Below are 17022 nucleotides of genomic sequence, written 5' to 3'. Positions count from 1 at the left end.
AGCTATTGTAATCTATTAAACTTTAATTTTTAATTAGCTAAGCTAATGTTATATTGTGGAAGAATAGCCATTCTTAAGTTGCTCATGCTTATTAACTTAGAAATTCTCCATATGATTACATTATATGGTTATTTTATAACATTTAATCCTTATATTTAGGTGTAAGTTTGACTTCAAGAGCATTTCTTTTTTGGGAGGGGATACTGATAATTGGTTCCAGGAGCATTCTACCTCTGAACTACAATCCCGGTTCTATTTTATTTTTTATTTTGAAACAGGGTCTCCCTAAGTTGCTGATTGCCTTTTAAATTGCTGAGGTTTGCCTTGAATCCAAGATCCTCCTGTATCAGCCTCTCAAATACTGAAATTACAGGAATAGCATTACATTTATACGGGAAAATTAAAATCACAGGTAGTAGGAGAGCCTCTCCCTGCTGTAGGAGGACCTAATTTTACTTGCAATCCCATCCACACCCTCGTATCCACTGGCTTCTGAAGCTCCTCAAAACTGGGCATGCCCTGCTCCTCCTCCTCTCCTCTCCGATGGGTATTTATCCTCCTAACTACTCTGAACATGCAAGATCCCCCCACAATCTAGTTCAAACCTTAATATCCAACTTCTCCACTTATTTCTTATTGAGAATTCCAAGTGCTTCTCACAGGAGACTGCTGTTTTTGATACTCAGGACACATCCCTCTTTGGAAATGTTCCTTGGCTCTGTAATACCACCCCCAGCTTTCCTTCCTCCAATGTCTGCTTCATTCTCAAGGCCTGACTCACACAGTGTCTCCTCTGAGAGGCCCTCTGGGTTGGCCAGGGAGACTTCCTAGCATTCCTCCCTGTTCTTCTGGTAGTCCTATCAAACTTTTCTAACTCAACTTACCAGGCTAGCTTTGCTTATTTTTAATAAAATGTGAGTTTATTGTAAATGATATTATATCCAACCCATTTTTCAAGTGAGAATAAAAATACTTTCTCATTAGTGATACTACCAGAATTAAAGAAAGTAATACCAAATGGCACCGAGTAAATTCAAATAAACTTGATACTTGTAAATTCTCTGTAAAATTCTTCCCTATAACTTGTTTTGTAGTTCCTGTCATATAATGACTGCTTAACATAATTTGCCAAATTTAAAAAAGTTAGATATTTAGAAGTACTTTGCTATTAACCTCATTCTTACTGTATGTAAAGAAATACAGCAGTTCAGAAATCATAGAAAAAAGAAAGTATAAAATGTTTGCCATTAAAATAAATGTTATATTTTCAAGAAGATAAATTATTTCATATTGGAAGTCTAGGTATATTATTAAATTAATGCTAAAGGAATATTTTGCTCACAAAAATATTCAGAATTTCTTTCTCTGAAGAAAAACATTTAAAATATAAAATTCTACTTTATTTTATACAAAGTTACATTGTGTATAGGAGTATACAAAATTCTAGTAAAACTATTGTAATCTTGTTTCTCAAATATTATGGAATGTACATAATGAACTCGTTTTAAATCAAACTGATAAATTTGTGTTCAATTTGTCTACAAGTAGTCTTATATAACTATATTTTAATTTGATATCTATCGTTTTCCTTTGCTTATATGTTTATAAAATTTTTTTGGGGGTGGTACTGGGGTTCCTGGAAGCCCTTCTACCTCCGGGCTACACTCCCAGACCTATTTTATATTTTATTTGGAAACAGGGTCTCTTAAGCCAAGGCAGCTCTGGCTTCGAACCTGCGCGATCCTCCTGTCTCCGCCTCCCAAGCGCGGGGATTACAGGAGTGCACCATCACGCCCGGCTTGTTTATAAAATTTTATATGGTTATAAAATACAATGGAACATATATTATTTTCATAGTTTTGTTATTTAAAAATGTGATTACTACCATTTTTAGTGTATGTTCAGGTCTAACTGAGGTAAAATGGTAAGCTTTCAATAGAGGGGAGGTTTGTAATTAACTCTGGGTTGGTTTTCTAACTTGCCCACCACTTTGGGCTTATTCATGTAAAGTCATATTTTGATATTCACTTATATTAGGTATTTTTATAAAAGAAAAAATAACTTACTTACACTCATTGGAAGATGATTCCTTACTAAACATTGCCATTTTAGAGCTTATAGGAGTATAGAGATAGTTAAACTCCATTCCTGAAACTGGAGTAACCAAGTACACATGTTCCAGTGCAAAGAGCATATTTATGGGGATGGGAGATTCAAACTGATAAGACCAGACTTTGGATGGTACTGGGGATTGAACCTAGGGCCATTCTACCTCTGAGATATAACCCCAGCCACATTTGTATTGGGTGTGTGTGTGTGTGTGTATGTGTGTGGTACTGGGGATTGAATTCAGAGGAATTTTACCTCCAAGCTACACCTGGAGCCTTATATTTATTTTGAAACAGGTTCTTTCTAGGTTGATAAGTGTCTTACTACTTGCTGAATCTGTTCTTGAATCTGTGATCCTCCTGTCTCAGCCTCTTAAGTACTGGGATTAAAGGTGTGCGCCACCATGCCAGGGTCTCACTAAGTTTCTGAGGCTGGCTTCAGACCTGTGATCCTTGTCTTAGCCTTCCAAGTACCTGGATTTCAGGGATGTGCCACCGTGCCTGGCTTAAATATGACATTTCAGAAGACTCTTGGTCTCTACCTTTTTGTGGCATTCTATTTGTAGCAAAATGTTAGGTTTCATGGCATTCCTATTGTGATTATCAAAAATGGAAATTTAACATATGGCGACTTTAAAATTAGAAAATAATATAAGTGGGCACTAGAAGTGGAGTGATGAATATAGAATTATATTTCAAAAATAAAATTGGAATTGGAAATTGTATGTGATAATTTTGGGGCATGATGAATATGACAATTGATACCTAGTTGTCTCATCATTGCAAAAAATTATAATGAAACTAAAGGGCCTCATTAAGTTATTGTATCTTCTATCACACAATTTTCTTATAAGCTCTGGCAATTAAAAAAACAAAAGCAAAGAGAAAAGAGGAAGAACAGAAGGAATATTCATTTCACATGATGATTGGAAAATGTACTGAAAATTCAAGGGGTTCAATCTCTTGAAAATGAGAATAACTGAGTTGGAAGAATTCACTGTCAGAAAAGAGCCTTAGTATTTATGATTCTCATTCCTGCATTCAAATCCTGGAGGATTCTGTCCATAGCAGCATTTCTCAAAGACAATGTTACCACCCACTGGGGACATTTGAGAACCAGATAGCCATGCTACTTGTATTAAGTAGGTAATGGATGGCTATACTAGAATCCCATGTTTCAAGCAGTCTTACATGATTAGTAATAGTCCCTTTTCCCATGTGCATCTTTAGAAATCCAGTGTGGTATCTTTGTAGTTAAGAAGCCTATTTTGAATCATCTGAGTCAAAAAATGAACTTATTTTAGTTTTTGTCCCTGCTTTTATAGATGTATTGAATTATCTCAGGAATATCATTTTACCATGCAAACCAAGGGAATGTGTCATTGGAAACTACTAAAAGTTTCTCAGCATTTAAAAAGCTTGCGTCGCCAGCATATGTGTATCAAGGACAGTTTAGCTGCTGAATCTTTGTGGATTTAATGTATAGGTACAAGTGTCTGATGGCTTTTTACATCATTCAGTGCCATAACTTGGCCACATTTTGCATTAAATACAGGTAGGTAGAATATTACAAAATTATATATATTTAATTGTAAGCATAGATTATGTTAAGTATAAAATGCATCAGTTTTAATTGTGAAACATTTCAAAGTAGTTATTGTACAAAGAGATGGTGTGTTTTATAAGGTAGAAATCAATGTTTCCAGGCCAAAGATACTTAGAAGTTAAAATAAGCCTGTATTAGGCATATTCCTATAAAACAAATCAACACAGTTGTTCTACAAGAATAGGGTTGAGATTAAGGGCATGGCCCTTATGTTTCTTAAGACTTAAAAACCATGCTAATTTTTGACTCTGTTACTCACTACTTATAATTTATCCTAAAAAATATTAGACAGGGCACACTTTTCATATGCAATTTATGCTAAAAAGTAGAAGTAGCACTTATCATTTATAAAAAGGACATGATGGAACATCCAGAGGCTTTTAAAAATGATTTTGCAAGGTACAGAATGATAAGGTACTCATAAATCAAATTTGAAATGGAAAGCTGTAACACATTTTTGATTTATAAAATGATAAATTTTACCTCCCAAAAAATAAAGAAAATTATACTACCAAACAAGGTGACAGAATGACCAGTAATTTTTAAAATATATTTCTTTATTTCCATATTTTTAAAATTAATTTTATATGATTGAAAAGATTTTTGCCAGGCATGGTAGGGCATGCCTGTAATCCCAAGACTCGAAAGGCTGAGACAGGATGGTCACAGGTTTGTTAACAGCCCCAGAGCATGTAGTGAAACTCAGCAAACTTGCAAGACACTATTTTGAAACAAAAAATTAAAATAGGCCTAGGTTTGTAGGTCATAGGCAGAAAGTCCTGGGTTCAATCCTCAGCATCACACACACACACACACAAAAAAAAAAAAAAAAAAAAAAAAGAAGAAGAAGAAGAAGAAGAAGAAGAAGAAGAAGAAGAAGAAGAAGAAGGAAAGAAAGAAAGAAAAAGAAAAAATCTCTTTACTGTTCTATCTTTAAGGATTATTTTGATACTGAGAATTGAAACGAAAAGCCTACATCTGACCTACATCCCAGCCCTTTTTCTTATTTTCTTTATCTTGATAAAAAGGTCTTACTAAGTTGATGAAGGGCTCTCCAAGTTGTTGAAACTGGCTTGAACTTGCAATCCTCTTGTCCCAGCCTAAGCTGGGATAAGATGTGTGTCACCATGCCCAGCCAGTATGAAGAATTTTCAGAAACAAGAAACCCTGTAATCTTGAGAAATGTAATTAACTGCATTAAACCTAAATTTCCCCACTTCTATAACATCATGACAATTATATTAAAAAGGGATGTAAAACATCTCATACATGCTGTATCTGAAAATGTTCACTGTTGGTGTTATTAATATTCTTTGAATGAGGATATCAAGGCCTGTTTGGAAGAGTTGAGTTGCAAATACTATTTTACCCCAGATACTATAAAATTATACATACTCCATAGAAAATAGGATATATTCCAAAAGTTATCCTCAATGGTGCATTATTTTTCTTATATAGCATATTGTCTCCTGTGAATGAAAGGGCCATGTAGAAGCTTGAAGGAAGATTTAAAGATATGAATTTACTCCTATATATATATATGAAACAACATTTCTAAGAGTAGAATAAAAAAGGATGATTCTGAGTAGGAAACAGGTGCAGTTTCACACACATGTAATCCCAGTACTTAAAAGGCTGAGACAGGAGGATAATAGGTTCTAGGCTAGCCTAGAGAAACCCTCAGCAACACAGTTAGACCTATTTAAGAATAAAATCATAAAATAAGATTAGGCTATAATTCAGAGGTAGAATGCTCCTGGGAAAAATCTCCAGTACCAAACAAACAAGCAAACAAAAACCAGTAGGAGGTGTGGGCCAGTAGGCCACAGAAAATAGGTTTTAAGTCATAGCTCAGTCACAATGTTTAAGAATAAGCTAGGTGTGGTGGTGCATACCACCTGTAATAGGAAGGCTGAGATAGGAGGATTGCAGATTCAAGGACAGCTTCAGCAATATAATGAGATGCTCAGCAACCTAGTGAGATCCTGTTTTTTTTTTTAAAAAATAGATCTAGGGTTATAGCTCAAAGGTTCAATCGTTAGTGCTAAAAAAACACAATTTTTAAGAATAAAATCCTATGGAAAATGTTGCTTTCAGTAAGGTATTTATTACTGGTTATAAAGGCTACCAAAAAGGCTTAGAACTATAGAATTGTGAAAGAAAATCTGCAAATCTCAAAATATCTATATTCATAAGAGTATTTTAGAGAATTTTCAAATATGTATCTGACAAAACAAAAATATTCCTGTCAAAATCATCCCCACATTTATATGGTTTCATTGTCAACCTCTGTACCTAACATTACATTTCTTTTAATAAATGCTCACTTATTAGTGCCTAACAGAATAAAGGGAAAAATGAAAAGATACAGATTGTAATGAACTGTTCGCTATTAAGAGAAAGAGTAGCGAGGCACTACATGGACTTACTAAATATTTTTAAGTCCTTGGCTAGTGGGTTCATGCAGATTTTCCAGCATTGATTTTTTTTCTTAACTTGGCGATGCATCAGTTTCCAGTACTTTATTTTTTGACCTTCTCACCTTTTCTTCAATCACAGGTGACCTCTATGCCACTCTCCATTCCCCCCACTGTGATCTTTTCAATAGAGTCAAAGGTGTCACATCACAGTCAACTATGAATTCCCACCGGTCCTAGTCAGTGAACAAAATGAGTCTTGCCAAGGGCTCACTGCTTTGTCCTGAGAGGCAGTGTGCTCTGGGCTGCTGCTCGGGTCCCTTGACCCTTCGCTTATGTGATCTCATATATAGAATCGCAAACTAGTTACCTGAGAAAACAAGGGATGAAAATCAAGTGGGGGGGGGACCTCATGCTCTTCACAAACTTTGTGCTTTAATCAGTCAACAGGCCTCTGACCAAAATGTAACCTCCCTCAAAAAGAACAAGAAAAATATGTACATTGATAGGACATAAATCACCAGCAAGTAGCTGATTTTAATTGCTCTCATTTTCTGCTGTTTCCAATTAATCAAGAGCAATGAGATAGCTTTATCTTTAAGGAGAATAAACACAAATAACATCTATATAATAAAGACAGATACAAAAAAAATCCCCTGCCCTTCAAATTTTAGCTGTGTCAGAACTAGAAGAGAGAAGTCTGGCTTTGCTCATTCCTTTGAATCGTCAAAGTGAGAAAGGATTTATTAGATAATACAAACATTCTGGATTTTTATGTTAAAAGAAAAGAAATTCCGCGTATATTCTAAAATGCATGAGGGATTAGACAGGACTCCTGATAGGGAGGTGGCTCCTGTCCTTGCCTCTGGCTTGCTTCAGGGCCTGGGCAGCATAATAACAAGGTTCCTCTAGATTTTAGTGGAAAATGGACATTTGAAATACAGTATTTAACACATCCACTCAACTTTCATGTCCCTAGCTCAAAGAGCTTTATAAAATCCAATTAATTCATCAAGCTTCATAAAATCTGAAGGACATACATAATTACAGCTCTCTATGTGGCTAACTGCTGGAGCAGGGGGTCAGATGTGTGACTTAAAAGAAAACAGAGTTTAACTGTCCAGTTTCTGAACTTTTCTGCACCTCCAAAAAATCAAGTCTCAACAAAGGATCTTGAAGTCACTGGCATACTCTCAGAATTGTTGAGTTGGGTTAACAGGGCACAGAGAAAACCCGGTATCATTGCCAAGATCCCAAAGAACTCTATCTCTACTTGAGCAGAAGATTGGACTCGAGCACAAGAGAGCTCCCTGACCCCACTCTCACCCCCAGCACACCTGGATTCTTTGGTGGGAAGAAGAATCATATGATAGACTCTGTGTGGCATCTCAAAGGAAATCTACTGAACTGGTAGTAAGAGAAAATAACTTAGACTTTTTCCCTTTGGTATTGGAGACTGAACCCAGGAATATTTTACAGCTCAGCTTCACCCCTAGCCATTTTTATTTTTTGTTTTGAAACGTGGTTTTGCAAAGTTGCCTAGAGTCCTGCTAGGTTGCTGAGAGTGACCTCGAACCTGTGATCCTCCTGTCTCAGCCTCCCAAGTACTGGGAGTACAGGCATGTACCACCACACCTGTCTAATTTAAATAATTTTTGAAACACTAATTATAAACACTAAACCATTGTTCGTAATGCATAATTAATTCTTTCCTGGTAAAGTGAAGCACTTTGGGAAATTTTTAACCTTTTAAAATAGAGTTTCTAGACAAAACCTGTTTGGCTATATTGCTGTATAAAGTCTTTATGAATAGTGCAAATCACTTTCCAGCAGAAAAGTGAACTGTTGGAAGAGTCTTGTGAGCAGAGGTATAGTGATATCAGTGCTAAGTGCTTGCTCCAGGCTGGGGGCATTCCCCAAAGAACATAATCAATGAGAAGCACTGGATCTCACAACACTCTCACGTGCCAGCCTTTGGGTAGTAGAAACTCTTGGCTGGCTGGCAACCTTGTACAAGCCTTGGATTACTTATGGATTAATAACACTACCTTCTCTCAAAGAATTGTTGACAATGGTATAGAAAAATAATATCTGTAGATTGCCTAATTGGATTTCAATAAATCATTGAATGTAATTTTTGTGGTACTGAGGATTAAACCCAAGGGCATTCTACCTCTGAGCTATACTCCCAGCCCTATTTTTTATTCTTTATCTTGAAACAGGGCCTCACTAAGTAGCTGAGGCTGGCTGTGAACCTGCAATGCTCCTGTCTCAGCCTCTCAAGTACTAGAATTATAAGGGAGTGCCACCATGTGTGGCTGTAATTTAAAAAAAATCACTTTTTTCTTATTCTCCATAAATTCCATGAATCTTTTAGGGTATGAAAAGACCATTCCTATATTCCCATGATATTGGGCATCCCTTTCAGTAAACAACCACTGTGTATGAAGATACACAGAAAATGGAAACAGCGAACAGAAGTCATTGAGTCAAGGGCCATTGGCCCCTACTCATTCCAGTCTCAATGGCAATAGTAGGAAATACTGTTCATTACTGATGGCAGTTCTTTTCAATTGTTAGAAACTCTAGGAAACAAATTTGAGCTTAATTTAAAGACCTTTAAAAAACAGCTGTATGATAGTAGAAGAAGTATGTTAGTAAATAATAACTGTTTAGCACTGGAGGGGGCATTTTCCTACTCCTTGTGGTAATCAGACAAAAGATGGATATATTTTAACAATATGCAAATACATTGATATGTTATGCTTTCATATAGCTTGACTTACTAAATCCTCATAATAACTTTATAAGTTGGATATTCATCTCCCTATTTTACAAGCTAAGCCAACAGTTGTTAATTGACTGGACCATAGGTTAGAAGATACCAGCTTTGGGGGATATGATAGAATGATACTGTAGAAAATACATACACTGATTTGTTATTTACTTCACATAACAAGTCTATATATTATTTATATAATAAATAATATGCAAAGATATTTTAGAGTATAGAGTAGAAGGGATATATGGCTAGATGGCAACCAGAGTCTCCTTTAAATTCCAGAAATCTATTATTTCAATTTCTAGAACTGAGATCTTTTCTCAAAGGGACTTGGTATGGCTTCACAACTCCTGTATTAGAGAGAGTACTAGTAATACTTCTTTCCAGTTTTACCACTACTAATGCAATGACAATAAAGATGACTAGGCTTCATTTCATGATGCGTGGCATAAGCTATCCAATGCCAAGTAGATGACATGAGTCTGTCATTACAGTTCTTTCCAGGGCTCCATAGGATCAGTTCAGTATTGTTATCATTGTTATCGTTCATACAAAGAAAATGAAGCACAGAACTAGCTGAACGTCACACAACTAGTAACAGTAGAGAGCAAATCAGAATGTAGTGTACTACACTCCAGAACAAGCACTCTTAATCACGATTCTAAATGGCATTGCATGTCGTGCATTAACTCACTTTAATTTTTGTAGATAGTGTGATAATAAAAGACTCAATGGAGGACATGTACATTTGAATAAATACTGGTGGTATCATGATTGATAAATTCAAATTTGGAATTTTTACATTCCAAGGCTAATCCTATACTTTTATTTAACCAAAGCTTTCATCTGTTTTAGCATTTAGAATTATGAGTATATGGCATAATAATAATAACAACAATAATAATGTCAAATATGATCTCATTCTGAAATGTTTTAAAATACTCTAAGCTTGTAATGAAAAAAAAACTTCCTTTTTTATTGGAAACCTACTGATTAAGTCCCTTAATTTAGTATATTTATCTCAACCTTAATGGTAAAATGAGCCTCCATTTTATTTGTAAAAATAATTAAAAATAAGAATGCAGCCAACTTTTAGGCATAACATCGAAAGAAATAAAGGAACAGCTAGGTGAAATACAATGTATAATACACCAAAATCTGCGCATATCCACGCCATAGGAACATACATCCTTAGAAAAGAGGCTATGTGATTGGTATAGGGATTAGTGAATGAGGGGTAAATCCGCGACATTGATTTTCACTACTTTAGATCCCCATTTTATGTTTTTTTAGTCTTTCAAGTTCGTCTCCACAATTACCATCCCCATAATAATCTATTTACTTTTGGCAGCAGAGCAAAGGAAATTAAAAGGCTCATTTTCATTAAAAGAAATAACGCTAAATGTTCTGGACATGTTATACCTCTAATTCCACTTTTGGGGAGGTTGAGACACAAAGATAGCAGGTTCTCAACCAAACTCAGCAACTTAGTGAGACCCTGTTTCCAAATAAAAAAATAAAATAAGGCTGAGGTATACTTCAGAGGCAGAATGCCCCTGTGTCCCATCCTTAGTACCACATGCATGAATGCGCACATGCACACACACACACACACACACACACACACACACACACACACACAGACACGCGGTGCTAAATGGTAAATGATGAGGTACATTCATCAAACTATGAATAATCAGTTTGTGCCTCTTAATAAGCAATTAGCCTAAAATTGGATCACAATTACAACTCAGATTTACTAGCATCTCTCTTTTTATTTCTTAACCACAAGAAATGTTATTTGATCTCACTTGATACACAAGCATTGCATCTTCAGGCTAAAATTCCTACTAGAGAGACACAAAACCTCTGTATGTATTTCAGTTCCATTCAAGAGTTTCTGCTCTCCTACACGGACTGTCCGTCGTGTAGCTAGTGAACACCAGAATCGAAGACACATACCTGCTGTTTATCCAGGCGCATCCTCTTGGCAGCATTTCGACTCTCACTCTCGCAGGCAGAAGCCAAGATACTCTCTGCAACTGCTGAAGTAAGGTGGGAAGGAATAGGTCGAGACTAAAAAAAAGAGAGAAAATACGCCCAAATTATTAACAGTTTCATTGACGGACCAGTGCTCTTCTTAGAAGAGCGGGAAGGACCATCAACACGTGCAGGAGTATCCTTTTACTTCAACTGACTTTCTTTCAGTAGAGAGAGGAAATGGCGATTGTAGAGATGATAAATGAAAGCTAGTTAGCGATTAAAGCTCTAGTTGCTGCACACATCCGCCATTCATTCCTACAGCTCCACTTTACGAGGATGGACTCGGGGCCACTAAGCTGGGATTTGAACGGGCAGCTGCTAAATGGCTGACTGGATTTTGAAAATAAAACAAGTCTTTTAATTATTTTATAACGTAAGACAATGCACAACGAAACAAAACAGAAACAAATGACAGGGCTGAAACGTAGTTGAAAAGAAACTAATAGACACTCAAACTATGTCAAACAGTCTTCATGAGAATATTATGGGGATTTGGTCTAGGTTGTGGCATGATCTGATCTCTAAGAATAACTTGAATCCAAACTAAAAAGTCAGTCCTAAAATGATTCTATATGCTAAAAGTTTGATGTATTAGATGTGAGATTATTTACCTGTATGTTTAAAATCATATTTTGTTTACTTATGAAATATGAGTTTATAATAATAACAGGTACATGTTAGAAATTCATTTTCAATACAGACCACATAGAAACTAATTAATTCCCCAACTAAGCTTCTAATTAATTTTAAATTGTTAGCAACTTTCCATTTCACTTGTGATAATCTTAAAAAAGCTTTTTATTCTTTTTCCCATAATTACATGCAAAACCATCTAACTGAGAGATGAAGTACTTAATGATATAGAACATTTTTAATTAAGATAAGTGAATAATAGATAAAAGTAACATGAAAATTAACTCACATAAGATAGTAAAATAATGTGAAATTACAAAATGAAAGTATCTTTTAGGAATCTAGCATAAGTCATTGCAAGCTGCCTTAGGATTTTCAAAGCCTAGGTCCAAAATATGTATGAATGCCATTTATTAAAAGTCTCTAAACTACTGAGAACCTTTAAAATTTTTGGTAAGGGGATTCTGCCATGCGTTTCTTGGACATGTTTCATTTTCCTATCTCTGTCATATAAAAAACACGCTTTGCAAATGGAACAATAGGGCTTCTGCTTCAAATAATATGCTTGAACAGCTAAATTTGGGCAGAGTTTTAACAGACACTTCTCAGTGGAATCTGTGAAGTATAGAAAGAGACCAAGTTCTGATGCTGGGTGACTAGAAAGCTACCTCAGAAGAATTCATTCTTTTCTGCTTCTACCTCCAAAGTGTCTTCTGTTGGCAAAAGGCAGGAAAGGTCTTCATCTGCTAACCCTGGGAGGTGTCTGAAATGATGGCCAGACAGATCTAACAGGAAGGCAGTAGGTGGTTCAGAGAGTGTGTTTGCAAAAGAAAGAAAAGGGAGAAGCCCTGAAATGCAGGAAGCAAGCTGCAATAGCACTGTGAGAGAAAATCAGAAGGCCAGGATGCTGTGTTCGGGTCAGAAAAGAGGGCCAGAATAGGTAAACATAAAGTAATATTGTCACAAAATGATGGAAGCGTAATTTCAAAGCCCACATAGTATTATTCAGTGTTAGCATTATTCAAGTAGAAATGAGAGGTCATACTTCTGTAAACTACACTGTTAGACTTTTCTTCATTTGGTTCCAATGATGGAATTAACACTTTAAATAAAGCATCAGCTACGTCCCTTTTTTTGTTATCCCAATCCTCTGTGGGATTCAGAGGTACAAACTTCTGTTTTCTATTATCTCTGCTTTTCTCTCTTTATCAGGTTTTTTCTCTCCCTAATTTTGAATATATAAAGCAATGAAATGTTATTAAACTGAATAAACTATACTAATAGAGTTTCTTAAACATATAATTTTTAAACAAGGAGAACAGGTTAAAACATCTTTGCAATTAAAATTGCATAGTAGTATTTCCTTTTTATTTTTTATTTTTAAAAACAGAGGATATAACGTTTAGTAGAATGATAAAAGTTTTTATAATAATTTATGTACTTTCTTTCAGAAAAAATGACAAGGAGTGTACTGCCTCTCCCAAAGGTGTTAAGTAGGTCTTCTCAGAAACTAGAAGAATGTCCTGCCTCGGTGGAATACAATATCCTTTAAAGTCACTTGATAACCTAATATGTCGAAATATCTGAGAGATATGCTGGGCATGGTGGTGCACACCTGTAATCCTCGTACTTGGAAGGCTGAAATAAAAGGAGCGCAGTTTCAAGGACAGCCTTAGCAAATAGACTCTCATCAGCCTAGTGAGATCTTGCTTCCAAATAAGAAATAAAATTGGGCTGGGAGTGTAGCTTGAAGGTAGAATGCTTCTGGGTTTAATCCCCAGTACTACAAAAAATATTGGGAAAAATAAAGCAACACACACAGAAAACACACACAGAAAATAAGCAAAAGCAAAGAGATAGGCTCCAACATTGCCCATTGATAAGTATTATGATTTGGAAAATACAGTTTTTCTGATTTTATTGTAGAATCAGAATCTAATAACTATAGTGACCATAGAAGTCATTCACCACAATTTTATTTTTCTCTTAAATTTGAGGAAAGCGAAACCTAGGACGATTAAGTAATTTGCCAAAGGACCACTTGAACTAGATCTAGAATCCAGGTGTTTTGTTTTCAATTCTCAGATTTTTCTCCCCTATATTCTGCTGTTTATTTAGTCGTGTGTGTGTGTGTGTGTGTGTGTGTGTGTGTGTGTGTGTGTGTGTATGTGTTATTGGGGATTAAATCCAGTAGCATTCTGTCTCTGAGATACACAGCCAGTCCTATTCTTTCTTATTCTGAAACAGAGTTTCACTAAATTGTGGAGGGCCACTCTAAGTTGTAGAGGCTGGCCACAAACCTGCAATGTTCCTGTCTCAACCTCCCAAGTACTGAGATTACAGGTGTGTGAAACCATGCCCAGATTATTTAGTACTTTACATAAAGAACAAAGTCAGTCAATAAAAATCTGTATTATAGTCTGTGATGTCATTTTTCAAATAATTTTCTATGTCTTTAAGATATAAATTATGTACCTCCAAATGGAAATGCAATGCCATCCTAATTTAATTTTTTTGCAGTACTGGAAATCTTTATTTTGAAGCAGGGTCTCACTAAGTTGCAGAAGGCCTCACACAGTGACTGAGGATGTCAGCGAACCCATGATCCTCCTGTTTTAGCCTCCCAAGTATTGGGATTATAAGCATGAACCACCATGTCTGGCTAGTGCTAATTTAATTTTAAATGAAAGTCAGGCATTCATATAAAATGCTTAGACTTATTTTCCAATCTATTTTCTTTTTTTTGGTGGTACTGGATGTAGAACCCAGAGGCTTTCTACCTCTGGGCTGTCCTCTCAGACCTATTTTATATTTTTATTTGGAAACAGGGTCTCACTAAGTTGCTGAGTGCCTCACTAAGTATCTGAGGCTGGCTTCGAACCTGTGCGATCCTCCTGTCTCAGCCTCCCAAGCTCGGGGATTACAAGCATGCACCACCACGCCCGGCTTATTTTCCAATCTTCCAAACAATCCTTGAGTAAAGTACTAGAAGTACTCATATTTTTAGAAAAAAAAAAGTTGAAGTTCAGAGAGATTCTGTTTTTTGAAGAGGAATGTGTTAATAGCTAAACATCTTTTTCATTTAAGCAAGAATATACTAGGATCTCCCTACCATTCTTCTTTTAATGCCATTAACTCCTTTCTCTTTTAAAAATTTTCTTCATAAATAACACAAAGATAAAATTGTAACTTATCTAAGTTATGCCACAAGTTCTAATCTGATGCAATAAAATTTACAAGGTTTTAATGTTGGAGTAGCCAAAACTAGTAAGAAATTACTGGGCATGAAATATGATTAAGTTTTAGTGTTATGCTCCAAATGAGTGTAGAAGCCAACCACAGACATTCTTTTCCTTTTGTGAGGTAATCACACTAAAATTTTCTGTTTCTAATACTGATGAGTCAATAATGAATGCCAGTGCTCCTGTACACACCAAGCTTGGTTATGCTGTGCCTGGTGATAATATGCTACATCATAGATCAAAGTTGCTGGCTTATTTTTCTTCCATAATTTGTCTTTTATCCATTACACAAATCAAAAGTACTCAAATCAAGAAAGGGAAAAGGATATTAATCAGTTTTCCTTCTCATAAACCAATTTTATCATAGAGGAATTTAAAATTATTGTTTAGTATGAGTTCTTAGAATCATCATCATCTGAATGCTCCTGTCCATAGTTAGGAGATTATTCTACCTTTATGTGGTTGCACGGACCTGTAATCTCAGTACCTAGGAGGCAGAGACAGGAGGATTGCAGTTTTGAGACCAGACTCAGCAATCTAACAAATTTAACAAGCAACTCAACCTGTTTCAAAATGGTGTAACTTGGAGGTAGAAAGCCCTGGGTTCAATTCCCAGTGCTGAAAAAAAAAAATAGAAAGATGGATATTTATTTATTTATTTATTTATTTATTTATTTATTTATTGTGCTTTGTGGTGCTGAGGATTGAACCCAGAAGAATATTACCTCTGAGCTACACCCCCCCAGCCCTATTTTATTTTTTATTTGGAAACAGGGTCTTGCTTGTTGAGAGCCTCACTAAGCTGCAGAGTCTGTCTTCAAACTGCAATCTTCTTGCCTTAGCCTTCCAAATGTTTGGATGACAGGCATGCAGCACCACACCCAGCTTGATAAATAGATTATACTAATACAATTAAAAAATATTTATCATTATAACTTTGCTTCTTGCTAGCAAATAATTGCAGAATGTATAGTAAGAATCCACCAAAAACAAGGACTTGAAATTTCCTCTGATATCGCTCTTTTGGGGCCATAAGACACAAAAGTTTTGGGTAATAACTGGAGATAAGACTATTGGGAGAGAAAAATCAAATGCAAAGAAATTAGTAAGATAATTTATGAATTTATTTCATATATATCTTAAAAGATTTAAAATAATGTTTAAAATGGACATAATTATATTCTTTCCATGATGTATGTCTAGATTGTTACCTATTTCTTTTCCTGGATATAGGATTATGCCCTCACTAATTATCTCTTCATAATTAACAGTCATTCTTAACAGGGATCTGAGTTGAACTTTTCCCAGCACGGTTCTTGTAATAATTATCTAGGATCAGATCAGTGGCAGCTGTGTCACCCAGCAGATGGCTCAACTGTGGCAGGGAGCTTTTGGAGTTAAAAAGTCTTGTTTTAATTGGAACTTAAGATGCAATTGCTCTTGGCACAATGTAAATGTGATTTTCTTTAGATATGCCAGTGAAACTTTTCATCGTGCCAACAAGCTCTTCTGTTTTAAGTTTAAAACTATAAATTAAACTACTTTATTGTTCTCTGAAATTTGGCTATACATTTAGGATGCTGCAAAATTTTTCAAGTTTTGAAAAAGTTTTAAGATAAAGTAAGAATGTAAGGCTAAGTTCCTGGGTTAAGGGGATGTTAAAGCATGATCAAGTATCAGACAAGGCCAGATTGGGAACAATTGTGATATCCAACAATATTGTAAGCGGAATGAGCTCTTCAAAGATAAATGACTCAACATGGGCATGGTGGTGAGCAGCCATGAAGACTGATACAGAAGGATCACAGGTTGGAGGCCAGCCTCAGCAACATAGCCATGATTTTAGCACCTTAGTGAAGTTCTGTTTCAAAATAAAAAAGAAGGTAGGGTGGGAGTATAGCTCAGAAGCAGAATGTTTTTGTGTTCAATCCCCAGTATCAGATACACACAAAGATTCAGTAATCAGAGTTTAGGTTGAGTCCTAAATTATGAATATTCTTCCTAATATTGTTACTTTTTAGAATACATAGTTTAGAATTTTGCAACTTGGATCTTATGTACACACTATCACCACCAATTCAATCATGTACCTATGTCCAAAAACAAAATTATACAGGTTGTGTAGAAAATTTTAGCATGTAACTACTGCATTCTATTAACCAAATGGCTTAGTTTGTAGATATCAGTAAAA

The 17022-nt window shown here is 35.5% G+C and overlaps 1 protein-coding gene across 6 annotated transcripts in view; it reads right to left on the bottom strand.

Annotated features, from left to right (window-relative positions):
* Positions 1 to 17022, bottom strand: part of NOL4 (nucleolar protein 4) — a gene marked incomplete at both ends in the record, with an annotated part of 335519 nt that overhangs the window by 54167 nt on the left and 264330 nt on the right. For 5 of the 6 annotated variants that reach the window (XM_080714434.1, XM_080714433.1, XM_080714435.1 and 2 more), the window contains one exon: positions 10876 to 10989. The exons of the other annotated variant lie outside the window; for it this stretch is intronic. In XM_080714434.1, coding sequence (XP_080570560.1) covers positions 10876 to 10989 — 114 coding nt within the window. The remainder of the gene's footprint in view (positions 1 to 10875; positions 10990 to 17022) is intronic. 6 annotated transcript variants of the gene reach the window in all.

Source organism: Muscardinus avellanarius (genome assembly GCF_963383645.1).
Source record: "Muscardinus avellanarius genome assembly, chromosome: 17".
Classification (NCBI taxonomy): Eukaryota; Metazoa; Chordata; class Mammalia; order Rodentia; family Gliridae; genus Muscardinus; species Muscardinus avellanarius.
The sequence above is the reverse complement of the archived record's forward strand: the minus strand, read 5'-3'. Positions and strand labels throughout refer to the sequence as shown.